At 49.5% G+C, this 27,427-nt stretch overlaps 1 protein-coding gene across 1 annotated transcript in view; it reads right to left on the bottom strand.

Annotated features, from left to right (window-relative positions):
• Window positions 1-465: 465 nt before the first annotated feature.
• Window positions 466-27,427, bottom strand: part of GALNT17 (polypeptide N-acetylgalactosaminyltransferase 17) — a 194,956-nt gene continuing 167,994 nt past the window's right edge. Inside the window, exons 7-11 of the mRNA XM_062506983.1 lie at window positions 12,967-13,152; window positions 9,733-9,870; window positions 8,532-8,627; window positions 1,150-1,317; window positions 466-594 (exon numbers count right to left, since the gene is read on the bottom strand). Of these exons, the coding sequence (XP_062362967.1) occupies window positions 466-594; window positions 1,150-1,317; window positions 8,532-8,627; window positions 9,733-9,870; window positions 12,967-13,152 (717 nt within the window). The remainder of the gene's footprint in view (window positions 595-1,149; window positions 1,318-8,531; window positions 8,628-9,732; window positions 9,871-12,966; window positions 13,153-27,427) is intronic.

Here is a 27,427-nt window from a genome sequence, read left to right as displayed (position 1 = left end):
CAGCAAAACACCACATCCTTCAAACACCTTTGGGGCTTGGAAACCTTTTCCTCTCCCAAGCTCCTCAGTTTCCACACTTGCCAGGCAGGTCTGTCCAGGGTCATGGTGCAAACCTCCCCAGCCCTTTGGGGGAGCTTGGAGTTGTGAGGGAAAGCAGAAATTCCCTGTCAGTAAATGCTCCCAGACTGCCCCAGCTCATGACAGCCACTCCAGCAGGGAATGTGGCACCTACTGGAGTGCTGGCCAGAGGGAACAGCAGTTCTGAGCCAGCTCCACACAGCTGGGATCACCTGGGGGAGACTCACATATGGTAAAAATAAAGCCACAAATGCTCATCTCCCCCAGGTCCTCTCCTAGGAACACGAATAAAGCTCTGATTGATATTCCATCCTTTCCAAAGGAGTCCAGGCAGATCAGTCCTCGTCAGCCGTGGATCAAGTCAGACTCCCCTGACTCTTTCAGCCTCTACTTGATGAAGTTTTTAATTGTCCACCTCTGCCCTGTGCAGCTGCGAAGGATCAGGTCAATGCCAGCCATGCCCCTGTTCTCCACCTCCAGGCACCGGCCCGTCCCCTTGTTCAGGATGGCTCCGTTCTGCAGTCAGAGGAGATGGAAAAAGATGGAAAAATGAAGATATTAACTGCCTGTGAAGTAAATGAGGACCAGGAGGGCAGCCCTGGGCACTCAGCTGGATGGGAATGCAATTCAAACAATAAAATAATTCCCCAAATAAATGGAATGAACATCCATTGCCCCTGACAGCACCCAAGGGTATCCTGTAACCTTTAAATCCCACAGCTGCTGAGAAGTGGGACACTTTCTGTAAAAGTGCATTATTTACACTCTGCTTTGGGACAAAAGTGTGTGAATGAATTTCACTCTTCATTCACAAGAAACAAAGGAATATGGAAGTCACTGGCAGACCAGACATAATCAGATCCACCTTTCTTCTACCAGAAAGGAAAACTTTGATTAGAAATTGTCCTGAAATGCTGCCCTGATCCCTCTTAACCTTCTCCCTCTGTCCCAGGACCTGTAATTTGCTGTCCCATGGCACCGTCTCCCATTTGTCCCACCCCATCCCATGGGCTGTGTCCCACCCAGGGTTTGGGAAGCAGAGGAGCCCTCCAGGGGCAGCCCCAGACACACCTGGATGAAGTTCCAGCGCTTGTGGAGGCTGCTCTTGACCTTGTCACAGTCCAGCAGCTGTGGGAAGCGGCTCTTGCCCGTGTCCACCAGGCAGCGTGTGTCGGGCAGCAGCGTGGTGGTGCCCAGGGCCCCCAGGTGCAGGAACCCCTCCTTGGTGTATCGGGCCAGCTGGGGACAGAGGGACAGCAGGGACACCTTAGCACCTCAGAGCATTGGCACTGAGACAGCGACAGAGGAAAGGACAGCACAGTGTCCCTGGAAAAATTCTGTGGGGATGCACAGGGAAAACAGAGCTGGAAGAAATAAATCCCAACTTCCTCCAGCCTTTTATCCCTGTTTGTGTTTGTTTTTGGCTTTGTTTTTTTTTTTTTTCAGATGCAGGTGAGGAATTAAGACACAGTGTCTTGGGTTGCAATACAGGATGGAACCAGCAATGTGTATTCTATCACCATCTGTTAAAAACCAGCTGGGACAGTGTTCTTTAGCTTTTCTACAACCCATCCTCTCTCCAGGGAGATATCTCCTGTTAATGGGCCATTGAGTCCCACTGCAGGACTGATAAAATTCCATCATCCCATTGGGAGATGTTCCACCCAGGGGGAGGTGCCAAGCATTTCCTAGCTGGATAAAAACTGAAATTTGGAACACCAAGCCCTTACCCACTGGTTTCCAGAGGACAAGTGCTACCAGATCTTTCTACAGGATCACTACTTCAACAAGACCCCTTCGTCTGGACTGCTACCACCACCCTAACTGGCGGGGTGTCAGGTTGTATTCTGACTCTGTCAGTGCTTTTCTTTTGTACTACTGCATGTATTTTTTTTAATTTTTTTTTTGCCTGTTAAATTGTATTTCTGACTTGGAGTCTCTTACTGGTTTTGCTTTCAAACCAGTACACACAGGAATGGGTAGGAAGGTAGGAAGAATCCCAAGCCTTAAACCCCTCCTGGAGCAGACTCCTGCAGCCTCCTGGAACGCTGTGGTACGGGGCAAAGGATGGTGTTCCCTGGATTCCAGCTGGAGCCAGATGGCCTGGCTGGTCCTGCTGGCCCAGCTCCTGGTGTGCTGTGTGAGCCAGCCTTGGCTGGGCTGGTGCCTCTGGGTACCTGGCACAGCCTCCAGGGCTCCAACCACGCAGCAGCAGGGCCAGAACTGGGATGGGAGCCTGGATCTGCCCCATGGCTCAGCCCTCAAGAAAGGCTCAGAACTGCAGCTACCTCCGGCCATTCCCACGGGATCCAGCTGCCTAGAGCTCCCAGGGGCTCCCAGGGGATGCAGGATGGGAGCAGCAGGGAGGGATGATGCACTTGGGGACAGGAGCATACAAAGGACTCCTCCATTTCAAGGAATGCCACTAAAATATTTCCCTAAACATATTTAAATTCTGGAGTGAGGAGAAATGAATGCCAGTGTCCTGCCTTTTATAGTTCAAGGGAAAGATCTCCACAGCTGCTTATTTAAATTATGAAGCAGGCCATCATCCAGCAGACAAATAAGGAGGATTCAGCACATTAATTAACTGAGCATATCTGTGACCCAGATGCCAGGAAAGAGGCAGTAAATCCCACTGGGTGTTTGGGCTATCTGGGCTGTAATAATTAAACACTGGAAATCAAGTTAAAACAATGTAACAGAGTTGGACTGCAGCTCATAACCCTAGGTCCAGTCAGGGTACCCAGCTCCCTTGGGGTGAGCCAGGCTCTGCTCCCAGGTACTGCTGGGGCTACACCTGGAGTGAAAATGTGTATCAAAGCAAGCCCTGAGCTCCTCATAATTCCCTGTTCACTGGCCAGGTATTCCCCACAGGAGTCAGGAGCAGCTCCAACCTTGATCACAAAATCATGGAATGGTTTGGGTTGGAAGGGACATTAAAACCCATCCCACCCCTGCCCTGGCAGGGACACCTTCTGCTGTCCCAGGCTGCTTCAAGCCCCAGTGTCCAACCTGGCCTTGGACACTGCCAGGGATCCAGGGGCCACAGCCAAAGCTGCTCTGGGGACAAAGCTGCCCCATCTCATCCTCCTTGGGCAGGACATGCCCCTCTGTCCCCAAGGCCCTTTGCAAGACAGAATCACAAAATCACAGAATATCCTGAGTGGGAAGAGACCCCCGGGGATCACCCAGTGCAGCCCCTGGCCCTGCACAAACACCCCAACAATCCCTCCCTGGGCATCCCTGGCAGCTCCTGGAGCTCTGGCAGCCTCGGGGCCGTGCCCATTCCCTGGGGAGCCTGGGCAGTGCCCAGCACCCTTTGGGGGAAGAACCTTTCCCTAAAACCCAACCTGACCCTGCCCTGGCACAGCTCCAGCTGTTCCCTCAGGTCCCATTTTTGTCACCCAGAGAAGAGATCAGTGTCTGCCCCTCCTCTTCCAGTCATGAGGACGATGTAACTGTGATGAGTCTCCCCTCAGTCTCCCCTTCTCCACTGAACATTCCAAGTGCCCTCAGCTGCTCCTCTTCCCCTCAAGACCCTTCCCATCCTTGTGGCCTCCTCTGGATGTGCTGATGCGCCAAGCCTTGAGCTACACAGAGGGGTTTGAACTATGCAGCTCATCTGAACTGGCATGTGAGCACCAAACTCAGAGCATTCTCATGTCCCCAGCAGAGGAAGGACATGGAAGTGTTGGAGCAAGGCCAGAGGAGGACCTTGAAGTTTAGGGATTGGAGCAGCTCCTCTATGAAGACAGGCTGGGAAAGCTGGGATTGTTCACCTGGGGAAGAAGAGGTTGTGTGGAGACCTCAGAGCACCTTCCAGGGACTGGGGGGTTCCAGAGAAGCCAGAGAGGGAACTGGAGTGATAGGACAGGGGGAATGGGGTCAAACTGATGGAAGGCAGATTTAAATGGGATATTGGGAAGGAATTGCTCCCTGTGAGGGTGGGCAGGCCCTGGCACAGGGTGTCCAGAGCAGCTGTGGCTGCCTCTAGATCCCAGGAGATGTCCAAGGCCGGGTTGGAAGACCCTGGGACAGTGGAAGGTGTCCCTGCCCATGGCAGGGGTGGCACTGGATGGGCTCTAAGGTCCCTCCAATCCAAACCATTCCATGATTGTCTGATGACACTTCTTGTCTTGCAGGAAGGAAAAGTTGCGTAAAGGCAAAGACAAAACACAGATAGACAATCCCTGGCTGTCACATAGGCAGAAATGACCCAGATGTTCCACATGGGCAGTGCCAGTGCCCTGCCATCCCCTGTTCCCGAGGTGTTCCCTCCCTGCTGGGAAGGAGCATGCCAGACTCTCCCCTTTCAGATAGCTTTTGGCAGCCTGTCCCCACACAGCTGGCCCAATGCCCATGAGGCACCAGGATCTCTGCTCTGACATGTTATTGCCTAATGTGCTGGGAAAAGTAAGTAGAGCACAAATGCAATCCTTGCTCAGGAAGGGAGCAGGGCAGGACCGTGGGGATGAGCTGGAAAACCAACAGGGATGTGAGGCACGAGGCAGGAAGTGCGTCTGGCAGAGGTGAGATCTGTGCTGGAAACAGCAGGGAAAGGCAGCCCCAGCACAGGGCCTGAGCCACTCACCAAACACAGCACGGCCTCAGCTGCAGCAACTGCAGCCCCCAAGCCAAACCTGAGGGGGATTATCCCCAAAAAACCCATCTAACTCATGAGTGCAAGTCCCACCATGCTCCCAGGACATTAATGGGATTTTCTTCTTTAGGGATGTCTGTAGAGAATCACAGGATGGTTTGGGAGGAAAAGGGGATTTAAAGATCATTTCTTTCACTGTCCCAGGCTACTCCAAGCCCCAGTGTCCAACCTAGTCTTGGGCACTGCCAGGGATCCAGGGGCAGCCACAGCTGCTCTGGGCACCCTGTGCCAGGGCCTGCCCACCCTCCCAGCCAGGAATTCCTTCCCAATATCCCGTCTAACCCTGCCCTCTGGCAGTGGGAGCCATTCCCTGTGTCCTGTCCCTCCATCCCTTGTCCCCAGTCCCTCTCCAGCTCTCCTGGAGCCTCTTCAGGCACTGGCAGGGGCTCTGAGCTCTCCCTGGCGCCTTTCCTTGTTCAGGTGATCACCCCCAGCTCTCCCAGCCTCTCCTCACAGGAGAGGTTAATTCCAAGCTTTAATTCCTATTTTGTTGTTTTGCTCCTCTCCAGAGAGAGCCAGGGGCTCCAACCCAGCCTGGGACAGGACAAGAAACAAGGGAAGGAACAAGACAAAGGACCAAAGGAAAAGAGTTTAAAACTATTCCCAAGCCAAGCGTTTCAAACTGCTTCAAACTGATGAAGTTTTTAACCCCCTTCATCAGTTTGAGTGGCCCAAAGCCACATCCCCAGACCGAGGCACTGACTGACACCCCAGCCCCCAGAACATCCTTCCATAAAACCTCATCCAGGAAACTGCACCTTCAGCTGTCCCTGGGAGGAATCCCAGGATCCCTGGGGCTGGAAATCCCTCCAAGCCCATCCAGTCCAAGCTGTGCCTGATGCCCTCCTTGTCCCCAGCCCAGAGCACTGAGTGCCACCTCCAGCCCTTCCTTGGACTCTTCCAGGGATGGGGACTCCACTTCCAGTGCCTGACCACCTTTTCAGTGAGAAATTTCATCCCATATCCACCCTGAGCCTCCCCTGGCCCAGCCTGAGGCCGTTCCCTCTCCTCCTGTCCCTGTTCCCTGGAGCAGATCCCAAATCCCCCCCGGCTGTCCCCTCCTGTCAGGGAGTTGTGCAGAGCCACAAGGGCCCTGTGAGGCTGAGCCCCTTCCTCAACTCCCTCAGCTGCTCCAGGGCTGGGGCTGATCCCCCCGTGGCAAAGCTGCACCTCCAACCCATCTCCTGTGACTGTGATTTCTGGCTGGCTGCATCTCAGGGATGGCAGAAAGTTAATTAGACATCCCAGCACCTGGGAAATAAAAGCCTTGATGACCTTCATTGACTCTATTGGAAAATAATTTTGGGTTGTTTAGCTTCCCTTCTGCTCTGAGCAGACCATCAATTAGCAGCCATCAGTAAAATGTTCAGGATTTGCCTTTTACCACAATTTAATCTGATTAAAGGGTGCTGTTTCGTCACCCTTGCTCCTACCGTGTCCCCCATGAGCTCAGTATTGATGGCTTTGTCCTCAACTTCTGCTGCTTAAATGGGCAAAACATATTTTATCCTATAATTAAATGAAATGCTCTGCTGGGTGAACATTATCTTAAGTTTTATAGCATTATAGTGCATTCTATCACCTTAATATATCACCATAGCTGTGTCATTGCAATGAGCTATCGCTGCATTATTAGTGTAATACATCATTACAGCAAGGTGCTTCCATGAGGGATTGCCTCAAAGATGAAGCCATCAAGCAGGAAAAAAAAATCCATCAGTAGCCTCAATATAATTACAGGATAAAAGGATGATGATGGAACCTCATAATGATTTGACCTGGAAATGAAAGGAAGCAGGCAGAATGGAAAGCTGAAGGGAAAAATCCCCAAAATTTTACTCAGCGAGGGATGAGTGAGTAAAGGCAAGATCTCATCTGCATTCAGAGCCACCATTATGAACTGCATCCAGGCTGAGCTTAAATCCATGGGCAGTTACAGGAGAGAGCAGAAACTGGGGACAGGACACAAACTGGCCAGCCCTGAATGGCACAAATCCCTCCTGGCAAATCCAACATTGCCTCTCTCCCAACTGGGCTGGGATCCACAGACAGAGGGATGCAGTGGGACTGGATTTAGGAAGAGGGAAGGCTTCCAAAAAAATCCCACCAGCCGCGGTGTGGCAGGAAACAGGAGCCAGGGCCCTGTTGTCCTCGGGATGTGACAGTGCCAGCAGCGAGTCCACACCTTCCCCTCTTTCATTCCTGCCTAGGTTGGCTGTGAAGTAATTTCTTTATTCTGAAATAAGGCATGTCTGGGATGTCAAAATGTCTGGGATGGGCCCCAGGATCAAGGAGAGGGGAGATTTTAGGATACCATGCGTGCTCTGGGATGTGAGCAACTCAAAAGGAGCTCAACAACTCCTTGTAGGGTTTCATACACATACAAATAAAATAAATTATATATATATATATATGTAAAAAACATTTTTTTTACTTTAGTTTCCATTACTTCTAATTCCATTCCCAGCCATAAATTACAACCTGCAGTCCACTAATTAAACAGTTGTAGGGCAAGTCCAGTTTCCTTCATGGTGCCACAAAGGCCATTTTGAAGCTTCTGGACTCACTGATAGCTGCTTAAATCCAGCATTTTCCAGGAGTTTCACTATAACTGGATGCATCATGAAACAAAGGAACTGCCAAGAACTGGCTCTCAGCTGAAGAGGGAAGGGAGAAGGTGGAGAGGGAAGACCAAGAAGGATGAAATGGGCAAGCTCCAGGCAGCCAGCAAAATCTGATTTCAGAACTTCAGGTAGGGAAAACATCGTTAAATTTAATCCAAATAACACTGAGGGAAAAAATAAATAACTGTTCTCAGCCATTCATCCTGAAGTCCAGGGTCAGCAGCCAACGTCAGCCCAATCCAGTTTCTCACACAATAATGCACTTAGAGCCTCAAATTTGCAGCCACAAAGTGCAAAAGGCAGTTGGTGCCATTTCAGAGAAAAATGGGGTGTTTGAGCAAGGGCAGGTTCTGTATAGCAGGGACTCCATCAGCCCCAGGGACTGATCTGTGTTTAAGGCAACCCAAAGTGGGATTTTCTCCACCCCACAGCTGCTTCCCAGCTCCTCAGGTTCCCAGCTCAGGCTCAGATGAACTCTGGGATCACTTAGTCCAGGGTGACTGTGGAGTGAGAACAGGATTTTTATGCTTTCCCACTCCTTGAACTTTATAATTTTTTTTTAGCTGAAAATGGACCTCCTTGAGCCTGCTGGGCCCCAGATGTTCCAAAACTTTTGGAGAGGCAAAAGGAGTGCTGGAAAACAAATTCCAGCTAAGCTGAAATGGCTCATTACCACAGCACTAATTGTTTTCTTTACCCCATTAGCCTGGGTTTATTCTGCTGGGTGGAAGAGAAGTAATCCCACAATGGGTTGAGCTGGAAGGGACCTTAAAGATCATCTTGCTCCAACCTTCCACTATCCCAGGTGCTCCAACTCCCATCCAACCTCGCCTGGGGAAGGAAATGCTCAGATTGTGTCCACGATTATTGTTACTTAGCTTTGTCTGGAAAATTTTATTTCAAATTACAATTTTTTTTATTTTTTTTTGCTTTGAATTGCAAAAATTCCAACTTTTCAACATTTTCAATTTACAAAGATTTCCATTTTTTTTTCAAGGCTTTTCCTTGCAACTCTGGCAGGATTATGGGAATCCAGAAAACACTGGAGTAGCAGCTGGGGAAACACCCGAGGTGTTTTTAACACTGGAGAGTGAAGGCCACAGCCAGGTTGCACAGCCCCAGGCTGTCCCCTGGGGTGGCACCTGGCTGTGGCAGTGCCAGCTCACCTGTGGGCCCCAGCCATGGCACGGGTACAGAATTGCTGTGTGGTTCTCCTGCGGGCCCTGGTCCAGGCACACATCCTTGGCCTTGTTGTTCCGCAGCTGGGAGGGAAAAATGGGCAGAGTTAAGGGACAAAAGGGCAGAATTATGGCAGAAAAAGGGCAGAGTTAAGGCCCTCTCTTAAGAGATAAGCACGAAACTGATGCTCAGTTTCCTCTCTGCCCTCTCTACCTCTCACTGCTGTAACACCAGGAATAATCAGGCAAAGAAAACTTACACAGCACTAAACCTTTCTTTTCCAGGGCTACTGATGATTGGTTTTGTATAATAATCCCCATTCCAAGGAGCAGTGTCCCTGGACACAGCTGGCTGTGTCTGGTCATGGGTGGTGGGGACAAACCCAAGTTTAGGCTGCCAGAAGCCTGAAATTAATGCAGAACCCCTCAGATTTCAGTGAAAGCTCGAAGTGAAAAAAAGCCCAACTCAAACTCCAAGGATCACCTTGGAGTCATCACATCCTTTTTCCAGCTGGGCTTTTTTTCCAACCCAAACCATTCTGAAATTTCATTTTCTATGGAAATAGAAATTTTTGAGAGATTTTAGCTTGAAGGTCTTAAGTAACTTTGATAACAAACCTTTCCTAAAATGAATAACCCATCTGGGGTGCCCAGGTTTCAAGGAGCCTACTCCAAGTGCCACAACTCCATCAATTCCATTGCAGCAGAGTATTTGTTATTAGTTCCCATAAATGACTCTTCCTATATTCCCAGAATGGTTTCAAAGCCAGAAGAGATTGAATTAAGTCCCCTTATTTTATATTGTCCTTAAGCTGTTGTGACAAGGCACTGAATCCTCCTGAGACCTTGTCAGGAATTAGGCTGAGTTTAAGTCACAGGGTTTTAGAAGATGCCTGTGTATTAAAAATACAAATACAGCTGCTTAATCCATGGAATCAATGGGAAATATGGATAACTTCTGTCAATTCATTAAATGATGTATTAACATCTTTTACTTTGTACAGTCTTCAAGAACAGCAACAAATCCCCAAACTAGTTTTCAGAAGAAACTGGGAGCAGATTTATACAAATTTAGATAATTACACAGAAAAAGCCAGTGATTCAGATGTGATTCAGACTCCTCTCCTTTGAGGCTATTTCTCATCAGGGACTGTAAATATTAGCAGGCTGGCTTAAGGGACTAAATTACCTCTCCATAAGCAATGGTGTTATTGTATCTCCTCATTTCTGGATAAACATGGTCCAGGTACCACTGGAAATTTTTACACTTCAGGCTCTTCCTCAAGGCTTTCCTCTCAGAAACATCCCCAATATCAATCCCTGGATTCTGAAAAACAACACAGGACATCACTGTGGTCACATTTCCAAAAAAAAAAAAAAAAAAAAAAAGTATTTCACTGAGCTTTGAGATCCTTTCCAAACTGCCTGGGAACTGCCCGTGGTTGAGTAATTCCAGGAATTCTGGGATGTTTGTCCAGGATTGAAATGATCAGAAAGAAGATGTGGCTTCCAGAGCCATGGCAAGAGGGGGACACCAACTTCTCTGCTGGGTTTTGAGGGCCCCTTTATGGGCTGATGCTGGGCAGGCTTTGGTCCTCAGGAATGATTTACAAAAGAGGAGCCAAAGGGATAGCAAAAGGTTTGGAGGAAAGTTGGGAAGTGCAGTGAAACAGTGGGGAGTCTTATCCCAATTCCCCTGGGTTTGGATCCATCTGACAAAGACTGATCTGTATTTTTAAACAAGGTGTTTTTAAAAGATTTCTCCTGCTGTTTGGGTTCCGAGGCACAGGACTTCCAGGAGAGTTTATCAGCAAGTGGATATGAGGATTTAAAAGATGGAAATGCAAACCCTGGCTGGGCACTGAGCACCAAACCCTTCCCTGACCCCACTGAGACACAACCCAGAGGAAGGGAGGGGTAAAAGGTGTAAAATAAACGGGAAAAAGAATGAAGAAAAGAGAGAAGGGTTTGAGATTCAAATATAGCAGAGGCAGACAGCTGAAAATAAAGGATAAAAATTGCATGAGAAGAAAGTTGAGGCTGAACCTCAGCAAAATCTCTTGGCAATTTGGACAATTCCAGGGTGGAATGGTCTCCCTGGAGACAGGGCAGAACCCCACTGCTCCTGCAGACAAAGCTGGCCTGAGCAATAACCCAGCAGGAGCTGGGAGCAGGGCTGGAGAGCTGCCCCCCTTCATTCCACCATGGAAGCTGGGCAGCTAATGCAGCAGGGAGGCCAAAGGCAGGCACACAGCAGCCCCTTTTTCCTGCATGTGCCTGGGCTTCCACTCTGGTTGAGCTCCTGCTCTTGTCTTTCCCAGCAATCATTACACACAACTGGGAAAGCAATTTTCCATTACAACGCTTGTAATGATCTCCTAATGAATTATTCACTCTGCTTGAGAAGAGACACCCGTTTCACTGTGCCCCTGGTAGCTGAGAAGTAAAAATAAAGATGATTCAGTGGAGACAGGCAGGATAGGCTGAGATCTGAGTGGGTGAGGTGAGGCTCAGAGCAGTCAGGCAGCACCTGGGATGGTCAGGGCAGGGCTCTGCCTTGGCATCACAAAATAATCCACTGAATATCCATAAGACCTCCCCCATCCAACAAGGCTTCCCTCAAATTAAATCTTGACTTGATTGGGAAAAGACCTGTATAAAAAAAACTCAAATGGATTTTGGGGAACCCAGCCCTACTGGGAAGACCTACATAAAAAAATCTCAAGTTGATTTTGGGTCACCCAGGCCTGTTCCCACCCCCAGTGCTGATCCATGTGCTGCTGCCTTTTCCAAGCTCGACAAGATGGATTTTAATCTTTTCTGCAATGCTCCAAAGCTGCTCCTGAGCAGGAGGATGGTGCCTCACCTCTAAAAAGGAATCAGCCCAAGGATCAGGACTTTGATCCCTGCCCATGAGCATTTGGATCTTGAAGCCTCTTTTTAAGATTCCCAAATTCCCTCTCTCCTAGCCCCTGGAGTGGTGCCTGTCACAGCCAGAGGCCTCTTGCAGCTCCTTGGGAAAGCAGCTTTTCCTTCCATTCTATTCCTTTATTTCCCGGTATTTTTGTATCACGTGGCCCTGGATGCCCTCACCCCCAGGACCACAAACCTGCAGCTCCTGGCCCTTCCCAGGCTGTTCCCTAACTCAACACAAAGCTGTGATTGCTGTGGCTCCAAATGCAGGCAGCTCTCCCCAGACATAACCTTTCCTCAGAAAGATGCAGCAGCAGCTCAGATTTTTGTGTTTTCTTGTTTTTCCAGAGGCCTGGAGCAGATATCAGCTGGGGATGCTCCCTCAGCAGCACCAGTACTCAGCAGCTCTTTGAGCCTTGGCAAAGCAGAAATATTTTGTGTTCATTTTCAGCACCAAGGGGTGGCTGGAAATCAGTGCACCCAGGGGGGCTGGGCACCTGTGGCACCAGTGTCACAGTGAAACTGGGCAGCCCCCAGTGCTCCTTCATCTGCCCATGACCCAGGAACATCAGTGTCTCCCCATGCCCACGTCCCTGCTCCTCCCGTGGCAGTGCCAGAGGCAGAAATGGGGCATGGATCCTGCCAGGGCTGCTCCAGGCACCATTTGGAGCCAGGAACCAGGAGATGTTCTTGGCTTCCAAGATCAGACACAACCTGCAGGGAGGGCAGAGCCCCAGCAGCAGCCTTGGACCTGCAGAAATTCCTCCTGGAGCCCATGGGGCTTTCCCAGAAGTGCAGGGAGTGATGGCTGTGCAGGATGTGTCCCTGCACATGCTCACCTGGACCTGCTGGTGGCACCTCGTGGTTTTCCAAAGATTCACCAAGCTGTGATGTGGCAGGACTTACATCAAAATCAATGTTTCAGATCCAAGAAAACCTGAGCATTTCTGGGCAGAAATCAAAGGAAGCACCAAAGCTCTTCAAGGAGAAAGTTTAAGAGGAAGGGGATCCCTGTCTGTGAGCCACCAACCTCCAATCGTTTACCTTTAAACTTTCCAGCACCTGGAAAACAAACAGCCCCAATCTCTGAGCCACACATCCCTAGGGAGCTCTGGTAGTATCCATGAGCTGGGAACCTGAGCTGGGCTGGATGAGACACAGGAACAAACCTGAGGCACTAACAGTGCTGACTGACATCAGTAATCTTCCAGCAAATGAGTCTGCAGACAGACTCCATCTGCAAAGCAGCGTCAGGACATCCCCTCACACTGGGAAAACACTCAGGGGGGAGACAAACACCACAGTCCAGGTATGACTCTTAGAACCACACAGAAAAGGCTGTGGGAAGAGCAGGAATCCCCCCAAAGCCTGCAGCTTTTGGAGCCTCTCCCTCAAAGCCGAGGGAGCTCTGCTGGGGCTGAGACCTGGGGGGTTAAGGCTGTGCTTAGGGACACTAACTGCTCCATAATTCAGGTTTGAAGCACAAAGTGACCACGGGGCCAGGCTGTACCTCCAGGGGCAGGTTCCAGGCGATGTAGACGTGCCACTTGTAGTCGTCCATCCAGACCTCGGCCACGCGCAGCGCGTTGCGCTTGGTGTAGAAGCCGATGTTGTTGTTGTAGGGCTTCTTCTTGCGCTCGATGTGGGCCACCCTGGAGCAGGGCAGCACCTCCATGCTGCCCCCACACAGCCACACCTGCAACACAGCCACAGCTCCCTCAGCATGGGCAGCAAGAGGAGGGAGGGAGTTCAGAGCATCCCACGTTATCCCAGCATCGCTTCTCCAAGTGGCACGAGAACCCCACGGCCTCTGCTCAGCACTGAGACACACAGGGAGCATCTGTGGGGTTGGAACTGGATAAGGATTTGACAGGAAGATCTCACAAATATGTATGTATAACAGACAGATCTTTGAATGTAGAATCGAAAGAAGATATAGAAATGAAAGCAAGTTTTGATATAAAAGGATTGCTGAGCCAGTCTTACTGGATAGCTAAAAAGCCAAAGAGTAAAGTGAGTTGGAAGGAGTTTTTATGACTCAAAGCAAAGGATAAATCCACTTCAAACAAAAGATGTTTTTACTAAGCAAAAAAAATTTCACAAACAAAATGGCAAACAAAAATGCCATGTTGCAAGTAAAAAGAAAGATCTCCGTCTTCCACAGTAAGAAAAGTAAAAAACAACTTCCAGCTTAAACTGTAACATAATAACTTTTTGTAATTAGAAAATAATAACCTGAATACAGTAATGTTAGTAGTTATGATAGGCTATAGGTAATAGTAAAAGTATTAATTGGTTCACATGTTTTAAGATGCTCTGCAATGGAAAGTATACAATGCATTGTAACCAGAACTAGAGTTGGCTTCAGCCAGCACACAGCTGTGGCTGAAAAGGCTGTGGGCTGGGCTCTTGTCACCCAGGACCCGTGAATTGCTGCATCATTTGGATACAATAAACAGCATTTTAAAGAGCAACCTGAAGTCCTGCATCCCTGCATCTGCAGGATCCCTTCCAACCCAAACTCCTCTTGGATTAACCTGTGCCCAAAGCTTTAGAGGGATCAGGTCTCTTTCTCACGTGGTGGAGGATGCAGTGCTGCACTTCCTGATAAATAAAAAGCATTAATGACTGGAATAGTTCCAACAGTTCCAAGATCCCCTCCTGCAGAAGGGATGAGTCAGTGAAACATATGGCAGGGACAGATTTCTCCCACTTGAAAACATTTGTTCATTATTGTTCTTTCATGTGCTGCTTCAAATTCCCTTAAATCACAGTTTACAAGTTAATAAAATCTTGTAAGATCCTCTTTTAATCTCACACACAGGGAATTTGCAGGAAGACTTGCCATACCTGGCTTCTTCCCTGCCTCTTTGTCATCAGCAAGAAGTTATTTACCTTCCAGACAGGACTCCAGGCCCTGGGCAATCCTTCCAAACCCACATTCCAAGCAGACCTTAAGCAGGCTGCTCTGCATTACCATTTTGCACAGTTATTGTTTTCCCAGCATTTCTGGGATCCCTTCTAGGCTCACCACCTTTCCTCCCACCTGTGGGCCCTAATTTTCATGGACCCTGCTCAGTTCCCTCTTCCAGCAACACCAGGTGTCCCCAGCCTGGAGCACTGCCTGGTGTTACCTCCCAGGGGTGGCTTTGGCCCCTTCAGTGTGGAGCACATGCCCAGGGACAGAAGAGAGGGGACACCTTCCCTTGGGTCATCCCTGCTCCTCATGCTGTTCCCACCTGGATGGCTGCACAACAGGAGCCCCCATCAAAAAACCTGAGTTGTTGTAGCAGCTGCTCCATAACCATGCAGAAAAATCCCACTGTGCTCCTGCTCTGTCATGTGACCTTGCAGAATACTTTAAAGACAATTTCTGGCTCCCAGAGGGAATTCAGAGCTGGTGTCCCAGAGAGGGACCTCCCTGTCCCTCCCTGTCCCTCCCCTCCTCCTCCCACCCCAGACAAGCCAACAAGATCCACTCAAGGTTTGCAACAGGCCACAGGCAAAGCAAATCAGAGATGAACTAAGCAACCCCAAAGAAAAACAGATATATTTTAAAACGAATATTCCTAAGGCAGGATACGTGTTTCTTGCCTGCTCAGTTATTTAATTTCTAAACATCTTGGTGAAATAGAGGAATGAGCTCTGCCCTTAGGTGCTCCCAAGGCTGCTGGGCTCAACCACTACAATGAATAAATCTTCCAGTCCAGAGTGATCCCCAGCATTTCCTGGTTTTGGACTTTTGGGGATTTGTTAGGTTTTGTCCTGATTTAAAATCAGAATAATTATTTTGAAACTACTAAAAACATAATTAACAAGATTTTCCAGCAGCCTGCCCCAAGTCACACCACTGCACTGTTACTCTTCTGTGCTTCAGTTAAATTATTCATGGCAGCTTCCTTATATTTTGGGAATATCTGTACAAACCACCTGGAAGTCCCCACACTGGAATAACCTGGGTGAGGCAGAGAGCTGGGCAGTGCCTGGGTGCACATCCACAGCCTGGTCCAGAGAGATCAATAAAAACTAAATCCAGGAATTATCCAAGGAAAGACCATATATTTACCTCCTAAACAGAGCCTGAACTGCCATTAAACATTTTTAAACCTCCTAATTTTATAAGGTATTTATAAATATTTCTGATGGGAACAACAGGAGCAATGACCCAGAGAATGGCCAAGTCCCACTGGAATCTCTGTCCCAGGAAGGAGTTGCTTGTTCCCACGGCCTCACAAGGAATTTCTGCCCCCTTCTGCATCCAAAATGCAGGTGAAGAGGTGCATAGGGAGCTGCAACCCAAGTGAATCCCCCTCAGCTGTGGAGCTGTGCCTGCCCCATGAGCTCAGAGTGAGGCCTCAGCCCTGACCATGGCTCAAGGGCACAGAATTCCTTCTCCTGGTGCCCACAGGATTCAGCCAGTGATCCCAACCCTCCCAGCACAAGGGCAGTCACCTACCCTGATGTCCCAGCCCTGACTTCACCCCATGGCACCCAGCCTGGAGGGCAGCAGGGTCCTTGGGAACCTTTTGTGTCCCAACGGAGCAGCCACTGATCCCAGCAAAGCATTTTAAAACATAGAGAACCTTCCTGCTAAGGAATCCTATTAGATTTTTCATGGAATCACAGAACCCCAGAATGGTTTGGGTTGGAAGGGACCTTAAAGCCCATCCAGTGCCACTCCTGCCATGGGCAGGGACACCTTCCACTGTCCCAGGCTGCTCCAAGCCCCAGTGTCCAACCTGGCCTTGGGCACTGCCAGGGATCCAGGGGCAGCCACAGCTGCTCTGGGCACCCTGTGCCAGCCCTGCCCACCCTCCCAGGGAACAATTTCTTCCCAATATCTCATCCATTCCTGCCCTCTGGCAGTGGGAAGCCATTCCCTGTGCCCTGTCCCTCCACCCCTTGGAAACTGTCCCTCTCACACAAAGCCATGCTCAGAGGCTCAGGGTATAGTAACTCAGCAGGTTAAACATGATGAGCAAGTCTCCAGTTTTCTGTTTTCTGACATTCCCATTCCCACACAACAATTAAATTGCCACTTACTTACCCATGAAGCGATACAGAACTAAAAATAGACCCACTCCCCTCAGAAAATGAGGGTGAGTCAATAACACCTCCATCAATCCACACACAGGAGCAATCAAACCCATGGGAAATGCTGGAGTTTATAAATAACCACTCAACACCAAACTCTAGTGAAGGAATCCCAGAGAAACAAACAGAAAACAAATCCATCACCCGGAAATCTTTGATGTGTTTTGCAGAAAGCTGCTGGGGGATACATTTGTAAGTCTTTCCCAAGGAAAATGTGACTGTCCTAAGGATTGAGCATGGAAAAGCAGTGACTTGTCTTGGGGAGTGAAATGTCCAAGCACAGCTGACACTGCACTGCTAAATCTGCTTTCCAGGAGCTTTGGCACATGAGAGAAAGAGGCTCAGGGAGACCTTCTGTCTTAGGTTGCAATACAGGATGTGACCAGCAGTGTGTATTCTATCACCAGCTGTTAAACCAGCTGGGGCAGTGTTCTTTATCTTTTCCACAACTCATCCTCTCTCCAGGGAGATATCTCCTGTTAAAGGGCCATTGAATCCCAGTGCATGATTGATAAAATTCCATCATCCCATTGGGAGATGTTCCACCCAGGGGGAGGAGCCAAGCATTTCCTACCTGGATAAAATCTGAGCTTTGGAATATCAGAGTAGCATTTTCCCACTGAATTCCAGAGGAAAACCAAACCCTTCTACATCATCACTGTGCATTCAGAGGAAAACTGCACCCTTCTACAGGATCAGTTCCTCAACAGAACCACATCAGTTACTCCAGGATCACTGCAGTCACCATTTAATGGGACTGCTGCCAACACCCTCACCAGCAGGGTGTCAAGTTGGATTCTGACTCTGCCAGTGTTTTGGGTTTGTTTTTTGTATTTCTATTTTAATTTTTCCTGGTAGAGAACTGTTATTCCTATTCCCATATCTCTGCCTGAGAGCCCCTTAACTTCAAGATTATAATAATTTGGACGGAGGGGGTTTACATTCTCCCTTTCAAAGAGAGGCTCCTGCCTTTCTTAGCAGACACCTTTCTTTCAAAGCAAGACACCTTCTTATTTTCTACCTGAAAGGAGTTTCTAGACAGGTGGGGGTCAGTCTCTTCTCCCAGCTGACAAGTGACAAGACAAGAAGGAAGTGCTTCAGCTTGTGCCAGGGGAGGCTTAGGGTGGATATTGAGAAAATTTCTTCCCAGAAAGGGTTGTCAATTATTGGAAGAGGCTGCCCAGGGCAATGGTGTAATCACCATCCCTGAAGTCAGTGTCCTTGAAAATGTTCAAAAACCATGTGCATGTGGCACCTGGGGACAGGCTTAGTGGTGGCCTTGGCAGTGCTGGGGAATGGTTGCACTCAGAGGCCTTCTCCAAATTCCTCTTTCCCTGTGGGAGGCAAACTTTGGTTGTCACGAGGTCTCCTTGTGACAGGCTGTGCTCTAGTGATGGGATGAGCCAGCTCTGGTGTCCAGCCACCCTTTGGAAGCACAGCCAGGGGTGCTGTGGGTGTGTGAGAGCATTTGTGACACAGGTGGGACCTCTGAGCCTGTCCAGGGCAAGCCCAGGCTGAGACAGGGCTCAGCAGGGATGCTGTGGAGCAGCAGAGCCCCAGGGGAAGCCCAGGTGGTTCCCTGGGCACGGGGAGCTCCCAGCAGAAGCTCCAGGTGTGCCAGCACACCCCAAGCCTCAGCTGCAAAGGAAATTGCTTTTCCAGTGCTCTAGCAGAGCTGGGGGTGCTCACCTGGAGAGGAAAAGGCTCTGGAGACACCTTAAAGCTCCTCCCAGTGCCTGAAGAAGAGCTGGAGAGGGACAGGGGTCAAGGAATGGAGGGACAGGACACAGGGAATGGCTTAAAAATTACAGAGGGCAGGGCTAGATGGGATCTGGGGAAGGAATTCCTGTCTGTGAAGGTGGGGACAGTGGCACAGGGTGTGAGAGAACAGTGGGGACAGTGCCTACCCCAGGTCCTGGCTGGAGCATGGTGTGACATCCATGACTAGCACTGACAGCTCCCATGAAGCCCTGCCTTTATTTGCTCAGAGCTTGGCAAAATTTTACCTATCCAGACTGAAATCTATCCCGGACGAGCTCGAGCTCTGCAGTTAATGCAAAGAGACAACATCTAATGGTGTCAGGACGTGTCTGCAAGGGAAACTTTGAATCTCTCCATGCATTGTGACAGAAGGAAATGGGGAAAAACCCTTCCCTAACTTTCATTCTACCCACTCCAGGCTTTTCAGCTGGTAACTTCATTTCTAAGGTGATTAGCAACCCCCCTGCCTTAATCAGCCACAGTTTTCCTATTTAGCAGTTTTGCCTTATCTTTGCTCCCCTCTCTCCTTTGAAAAGTAACTTCCACAGTTAAGGGGAAAGCACAATTACCAGGGCGGCTGAAATAATTCAGAATGTACCAGAACAAAGGGCTAAATAATCAATCTGAGAAACAGCACAAAAGGCAAAGAAAGAATAATTTGCCCTGTAAAGTTCTGAGAGACTTTATCTCTCCAAATCACTGCTTTTGTGGGAACAAACAACATGCACAACCATGTTCCCAGCATTCCCATCCTTCCTGCTCCCATCTGGGCTGTGCCCCATCCCACTCCCCCCAGGACACCAGGGGAGGAGGTCCCCAAGCCAAGCCTGTGTTGCCAGGAATGGTATGGAGAAGCTGCTTCCCCCAAACCTCTGTGCTCCCTCTGTTTCCCTGGCACAAGGCTTGTGGAATGCAGCAGTGAGACACCCCTACCCCAGCCAGCCTGTCCAACCCCAGTTTTGGGAGATCAACACGTCCCCATCATCAGCTGGTGGCCCTTTATGGGTTACAATCTCATTCCATAACCCTCACACCCAGCAGGCTGGCTGTGCCTGGATATATTTATCTAGAGATTTCATGGATATATAGGTATTATATATATATATTACATAATATCTTTATTATAGATATTTTATATATATATTTTCATGTTTATATTTATATAGAGATGGGCTTTGGATCCTAAATCCTCACCAGAGCGCTCCTGCAGGCTCTGGAGTGCCACTGTCTCCTGTCACCATCCCAGCAGAATCTCAGCAGTGGAATCACAGAAGGGGAGCTGAGAAACCACCCACAGAGGGGAACAAAGGGAGGGAATTTAGCTGCCTTTGGGAACTCTGGAACTCTTGATCTCTGCAGGTGGATGAGTGCTCAGGGAAGAGGAAGATCTGGATTTTCACAGACCACATCAGGCCTGGAGGGATTGATCCAAAGCAGTGACTGGGCCATCTCTGAGGCTCAGCAAGATCACACGCAGCCCCAAATCCAGAGCCAGGGCATGCAAAAGCATTTCCAAGCACGAGGACCAAGCTCTCTGGCACAGCCCTGGCAGAGGCAGCAGCCCTGGACGGACCCACCCGAGCATCCTGCTGGAAATCCCTGCACAGCTCCATCCTGAACAACTGCAGAATTATCCTAGAGACCTGCAGGGAGAAGTCAAGGAGACTTCACATCCTGCACTTGGAACAGGAAAAGGAATTTCGCTGCTGCACCTGTAGAATTCCTCCCTCTGTCCTGAGGCTCCACAAAACCTTTCTGGGAGGATCAGAAGCAGCTCAGGCCCAGTATCCAGGGGCCATCTCCCTAAAATCAGATTTTCCAATGGACTTGCCCATCCCAGCCCACATCCATTCCAGCAGAAAATGGAAGTTGGAGGAGAGGGTTAGAAAGCACTTTTAAAATGTAATTACTTTTCATCTTTGGCTCTACTTTTCTCCTGTTTTATCCTCATGGATGATACACTTTGGACAGGTTTGTCTATCTTGTGCCAGACCGATAACAGAAATGTCCAAAGAGTCCAGTGTCCCAATGTCCAACCTTTCCTAAATTAATTCCTTTTGTAATGGCAACTAAAAATGCCAAAGGAGAGTGGAATCAGAAGCACACCACAACCCCTAACCTGCAGCAAAAATGGGTAATAACCACTTCCCAGCCTTAAGCAACATAAACAGTTTAACATCTGACATATTGAGAGGTCAGAATAAAGCAAGTTTCCCATCCATGCAGACCAGGGATTCTCCAGGAGAAGCATTCCCACACACTGCAATGGAATTTGCTCAGACTGGAGGCTTTTCCAAGGAAAAATCTGTGCTATGCCTCTCCAACAAATGCAACTCGACCTGCTCTAAACAGTGCATTCCTGCTGGCTGCAAAAGGGATTGATCTGACCTTATCACCCATTACAATCCATCAGATGCTTGGTGGGAAGCTGCATTTCAAATAATCTGATCCCAAAGCACAGCATGGGGAGGATCCTCTGGAATGACAAATGGTCACATCCCCTTGGCTTGGGAAAACTGCTGGAAAACTGCATTTCACTTCCCAGTGTATCAGGAGTGATTCCTGAATTTCTGCAACATGAAATTACAGTACCTACAGTCACTGCAACTTTGTCATTTTGGTGCTCCCAGGAGATAATTTTTTAAAAAAAGAGGAGCAGAATATTTTTAAATCCCATCTTGAAGAGACATTGTCTCAGCTGAACTCCCAGGCTTTGCTGGGAGCTGGAGCCCCATCTGGCTGAGAGCACATCCCCACCCAGCACAGAGCTCCAGAGAGGTTTGGAACTATCATGGAACAAATCCGGGCCTTCCTAATGAGTTTAGAGCTGAAATTCCTCAATGCTCTGATGTTATCTGCTCAGCCTTGGCAGCATGACAAGGACCTGATTATGTTGTAATAGCATAATGCAAAGATTATTATAGACTCATAAAAGACAAGTGCCTCAAAAACAGCATCCACAATACCTGGAGGCCCTGCACAAGGAGCTGAACATGCTGAGCTTTGTGCACTCCTAGCACAGAAATTACCTGCAGGATCTGACCCTGCTCTGCTTGGAGGTTGCTCTTTTTTTATTATTTTATTGCCAGTAATGTACCAAAAACATCTTGATCTCATTTTCCTATTACCATTTCTGTCAGAGCTGTAAAAATAAACCAGCATAAATAGTTCTCCAGGATTTTAATCTATTTTTCATGCACAAAAAGCCTTTGGAGGAAATTATCCACAGCCCGTTCTTCAGCCTAACAGGATTCCATGTGGGGAGTGGCAGGAGGAGGGGGGGAGGTGCCAGGGAGCATTGGAATCATGAGAGGTGGTTCTGAAACAGAATAATTAATGCAGAGAGAGGCAGGTGAGGGATGGAGCAGCTCCTGAGCTGACAGTACCCAGCTCCATGGAGATGCTTCCAGCCTTTGTGAGTCCAGCATACACACCCCCACTGCTCTGTGATCTGTAATAACAGACATTCCCACCATTCCTGATGGGGAGGTGCTGGGAGGGAGACAAGTTCCTCATGGATGTTCCTGCATGGGTCTGATTGGCCGTGACTCTGCCTATCCCGCTGGAAAACTGCTCACGGAATTTGTCAAAAGAGCAGCTCCTGAGTTTAGAGCAGGAAAATGCAAGAGGGAGGGACAGAGGCAGGGTCTGGTTGTGGGGATTGAGTGATGTGATGTGAGCAGGGACACACAGGGAGACACACGAGGTATTTTACTCCTTGTCTGTGCTCAGCCACACTTAAGATGTTTCCTAAGCTTGTCCCACTCCCCTGCCCTGGACAGGGACACCTTCCACTGTCCCAGGTTGTTCCAAGCCCCAGTGTCCAGCCTGGCCTTGGGCACTGCCAGGGATCCAGGGGCAGCCACAGCTGCTCTGGGCACCCTGTGCCAGGGCCTGCCCACCCTCCCAGGGAACAATTCCTTCCCAATATCCCATCTAACCCTGCCCTCTGGCAGTGGGAGCCGTTCCCTGTGTCCTGGCACTCCAGGTCGTTGTCCCAAGGCCCTCTCCAGCTCTCCTAGAGCCCCTTCAGGCACTGGAACCAGGTCATCCCAGAGCCTTCTCTCCGGGTGCACAATCCCAGCTCTCCCAGCCTTTCCTCCAGCAGAGCTGCTCCATCCTCTGATCATCCTGGTGCTTCTTCTGGAGTCCTCCAGCAGCTCCAGGTCCTTGCTGTGCTGGGAACCCTGGAGCTGGACACTGTGAAGCCCATTGCTGCATTTCAGCTGATCGTGGGTCAGACAGGAGGGAATGCCCAGAGCTGATGTTCAGGAGAGTCAGAGGGAGCCAGCACCAAACCTGCTTTTGTGTCTTGCCAAGCCCCAGGGACACTGCAGTGCCACCACCTGTCCCTGCAGTGACGCCCAGGCAGGGCCAGTTGGATTTGTGACCCCTCATTAGAGAGGGGCACCAGGATGTGCCCATTTCTGCAGGACAGATCCTGCCAGGGCTGTTCCTGCCACTGCCCAGCTGCAGGATGGAAATGTCCCACCAAGCTCCAAACCAGATGGCTGGAGACCAGAAGCTCTGCCACAGTTTTGCCACTCTCTCCATCATCTGCTTGTTTTCCCTGGCAGAGTTAAAATCCCCTCTCCACTGGAGCCATCATGTCCTTGGAAATAATGAACACTTTGCAAGCGGGGAAGTTTAGAGTATGGAAGTCTAAAGCCTGAGTAACCTCTGTAGTTCTGAATGTCCTATCAGCAAACTCCCTGGTAAGTGCCTGTCACAGAGCTCCCAAAAAGGGTGTTAAAATTCCTGTAAATCCCCGGAAAAGCCCTGAGCAGAGGGTCTCCTGGGTTAATGACCTCCTAACTTCTGCTCCCCCCATCCTGGTGGCACCAGCAGCTCCTTCAAGTGTGGCCAGCTCCTGAAACATCTCCCAGACAGAGCAGCCTCTGAGATGGAGTTCTGATGGGAAATCTGGGGGCAGCATTCAGGGTGATGACAGCTGATCTGTCCTTGGAACACTCCAAGACTTTGGTGGCCATCTGGACTTTCATCTCCAGATGTACCCAGAGCAAACGGCCAGGGCTTGTGTTCACGGTGAGATGTTGGTTTAACAAAACCCACAGCATTTCCATTCTGGAGACAAACTTTAGGTGAGTGGCCACTGATTGCTGAGCCCCTGAACTTCGGACAGCAGCCAGAAATGCAACCTTTGCACCAGTACAGCCAAGGAACAGCTGAGAGACAGATTTGGAAAGGCTGGAAGCAAGAATGCATCTGATTCAAAATTCTTTTTTTCCTCCTGTTCTGCACAGAACTGATCAAAACCATAGGTGAGTCCCATTTTTATTGCTAATGGTATTAACACTCAATCTAATCTGGTTCTAAGCCTTGCATTATGTTAATTCCAGCAGCACAACTCCCAGTGTCTTTGCCAGCATTTCAGCCTCTCTTGTCTAAGCAGAGATGCAACAGCTTTGTGCTGACCCCAGAAAGGTTCTGGGGAAGGCTGTGGTGGATCCCCAGCACATGCAGGTGTTACATCCCCCACTTTAATGTTTACCACCCATTGTGTTGGTGGCATGAAAATGCAAACAGATTGGTCAATTCATCCCCTTCTTGAACTACGGTGAATTTATGTGTTTGTGTTATTTATCATAATTAAAGAATCACAGACCTTAAGAAAACACCCCAAGTTTTCTGGCAGAGCAGCCCCTCACGGGCCCTCTCTGAGCAAAACCCCACCCCAGCCAGAACACATTTGAAATTGCACTTTGGGATGACCCAACCCCCAGGGCTGAGCACCTTCGGTCCCAGCTCCATGAAGAGATCAGAGGTGACAGCAGAGCCACCCCCTGCACAGCCACCTCTGCCACCTCTGCCACGTCCAGCTGGGCCCCAGTCCTGCTCACATGTCCCCACATATGGCAGGGAAGGGCCGGCTGAGCTGATCCTGGCACAGCTGATCCAGCGCTGGGGCTTGGCCAGCTCTGAGCTGGAATGGGACCCCAGACCTCCCTCTCAGCCTGAATTATCCCGAAATTCCTGTAAAGAGCTGCCTGACATGGATGTGTGGAGGTCCCAGTGAGGGCACTGCTGGGTCTGGGGAGGGAAGTGTGAAATCCTGTCTTGGTTCTTCCCCTGTGCAGCCTGACAAGTTCTTTCTGTGCTGTTTAACTTTGTCCCCTCCTTTTACAGCCCCTGACTGAGGCACAGTCAGGAGGACAGAGCTAGCACAGCACGGGACAGCTCCTGCTGCACTGGCACTCTCACCCCAGCTGGGGCCTGCTCAAAGTACTGGAATAGCAGGAGTTTTTCTTCTAGGGACATTTTAAACTTCACTGTCTACTGCAGTGCTTTCCAGATGTTCTAATCTCATCTCCACATCCTGGGAATTACCCCAGTTGAGAAGATGCCTTCAGGGGATTACTGTGCACCGTTTAAGAACTCTTTAACTTCCCTCTTCCCAAACACTGTAAAGTAACTCCTGGACAGTCAGTGCCCACAAGTACCGGAGTGAATACCTGGTCTGGGATGTTTTCCATGTTCCTTACAGCATGGAGGAGATGGGATCATCCACTGTGTGATGCTGAGATGGATCAGGAGACAAATTTCTTTTGGTCATGTAGCAAACAGCACACAAGGACATGAACTGTGCCTGGGGTCTTGAAGAACAAAGGTTGGTGACAAGCTGGAGACTTTTAAAGCTCAACCTCTACTTTTACTGATCAAAGTCTTCCAATCAAGTTGTACCAGAGGAGCTGAATTGCAGCACAGGCACTCTGCCAAGTGTGGAAGGATAAACCTTAAGGAATCCTGACAGGCAATAAAAGCCCTGTTTTCCTGAGCAGTCAAATCCCTGGAGTGAATTAAACTGTGCTGGATATTGGTGCAAACAGCCATTTCTGTACGAGCTGCATCCCGAGGCCTTGGATCAAAGCAAACCAAACCACCTCTGCAGGGGTCATGGCCTCAGCTCATTGATTTATTTACAAAGTTTAGGACCTGAGATTACTTATTTTGTGTGAAACGTACAGAACAGAGACTGTGGGGAAACCAGACAGGAAAACTTTCCTGCATTTACCTGACAGGATTCTGTTTACTCCTTCATACTGCTGGGCATTCCCTCATTCTGTTCTGTACGGAAGTCTCCCTAAATATGCAATAAATGTTAAGAAGAATTTCAGTTCAAAGTCCACAACTTCACAGTCATTATTTAAGGTCACCCCACATCCATTTGTTTCTATTTCCTTAACACAATTTTTAAAAATCACTAATTAATGTATCCCTCAACAAATAATAATAAACAAATATAAACAAACAAATAAATAACAAATAAACATCTCTCTGCAGAATAAGAATGCCCTGACTCCCTGGAAAAGTCCTGCCAGCCCAGTTAGCAGCACTAAATCTCACCCAACACTGGGTAATTTCAAAATTACATTTTAGTAACAGCAGCCCAGTCCTTATCTTTTCCCTGCTTCCTCCTGTCCTTGATCTCCCAATTAGGGAAAAGAGCAGTGGAAGTGATCCAGCCCCACCACGCAGCCCGATTTCACCCAAATTGCTATTATAGAGCCATAAAAGAGCTCCTATGGAATTCTTTTTCCCAAGGGAGCCTGTTGATAAAAACAGCGACTGTTTCCATTGATTTCTCTGTGTACATTCACAGGAACTCACACACTCAGAGATTTGATTCTAACAGAAGGCATCCATTGCCATTCCCTGCAAAAGAGCCTCAACCCCTCCCAGCAAGAAGAGGAAAATGATTATTCTCTAATCAGACACTTCCAGGAAGATGATTCTTAGTGCTTGTGACACATCCTGCCGTGCACTCCGTGTCCTGGGGAAAGCCATTTCCTCCAGCCTTTCCCAAAGCTCCAGGACTGGGGAGGGCTGAGGGGCAGGCAGGGAAGGAAGTCAGGCTGCTGGGGAGGAGAATTGCTCTCCCTTCCTTCAATTAGAGCCAGAGACCAGAGAGTCCAGGGAAAAGCATGGATTTCTTATCGTGAATTCTTCAGCCAGGGAATTCAAGGCAGGCTGGATGGGATTTGGAGCACCCTGGGATAGTGGAAGGTGTCCCTGCCCACAGCAAGAGTGGAACCAGGTGGTTTTCAGGTCCCTCTCAACCCAAACCAGTCTGGGATTCTGAGATTCTCCCACATGAGCAGCTCTCTGAGTCCCAGCAGCTCCTGGAGAGCAGCTGAGGGGTGGGCAGTGAACTGCCTGGGAAGAGGAGGGCCAGGGAAAGATTCCAGAGGAAGAACAAATGGGGGAAAATGGACAAGCAGGAGCCCACAGGGTGTGGGTGGAGCTGTACAGCACCCCCGGCACAGCACCCCTGGTACTCCACCCCTGCTACAGAGCCCCTGGTACCCCACAGCTGGCACCCCAGCCCTGGCACAGCCCCCAGGGGCTCCTGGACAGGCTCTGCCTCCCCACTGAACTCACACAAGGAGTCCCCAGCCCATCCGCAGGACCTTGGTGACACCAACACCCAGAAGCAACAAGTGCTGGGTTCTGCACCAGGACACAAACCCAGCAGGGCACTGCTGCTCCTCCAGGGCTCCTGGCATCTCCAGCAAGGGGACCTGGGACTGCCTTCCCAGGGAAGCAGCCTGGACTGACTGTCCCAGCCCGTGGGGATGCAGTGGCTCTGTCAGCAGGTATGATGTCCTCAGAAAGCAGCGAGTCTGAAGCTCTTTGTGATGCCACCCACCCACCTGGCCAAGTTCTTGGTGGAAACCTGTTCAGAGATTTCTCCATGTGAGGCCCATGGAGGGGACATTCCTGCCTGGACTCATATTTTGGAAGTCACCTGGTAGCCCTTGGGGAAGGGCAAGGCTGGGTGGAGCTCTCTGATGGGCTTTTGTGAGGCACCAAGGAAGGACAAGATTAAGGACCAGAAGAGCCTCCTGCCCTGGGGGATGGGTGGGTGCTCTGCACAGCCACAGCCCGTTCCCCCTCTGCACCAGGAGGAAGGCTGTGGGAAAAGGCACTGAAAAAAGGAGAATAACAGGGCCAGACTGTGCCCTGTTATTTTGGTCTGAGAGGCTGGAAAAGGTGGGAACTCCTGATGTCCCTGACACCAGTTTAATTAATTCTGCCACATTTGCTATCTCTGTATCTTGTATACCTTGTGTTTTGGAAATCCCTTCCAATATAAA

The sequence above is a fragment of the Cinclus cinclus genome, chromosome 22, assembly GCF_963662255.1.
Source record: "Cinclus cinclus chromosome 22, bCinCin1.1, whole genome shotgun sequence".
Taxonomy (NCBI): domain Eukaryota; kingdom Metazoa; phylum Chordata; class Aves; order Passeriformes; family Cinclidae; genus Cinclus; species Cinclus cinclus.
The sequence above is the reverse complement of the archived record's forward strand: the minus strand, read 5'-3'. Positions and strand labels throughout refer to the sequence as shown.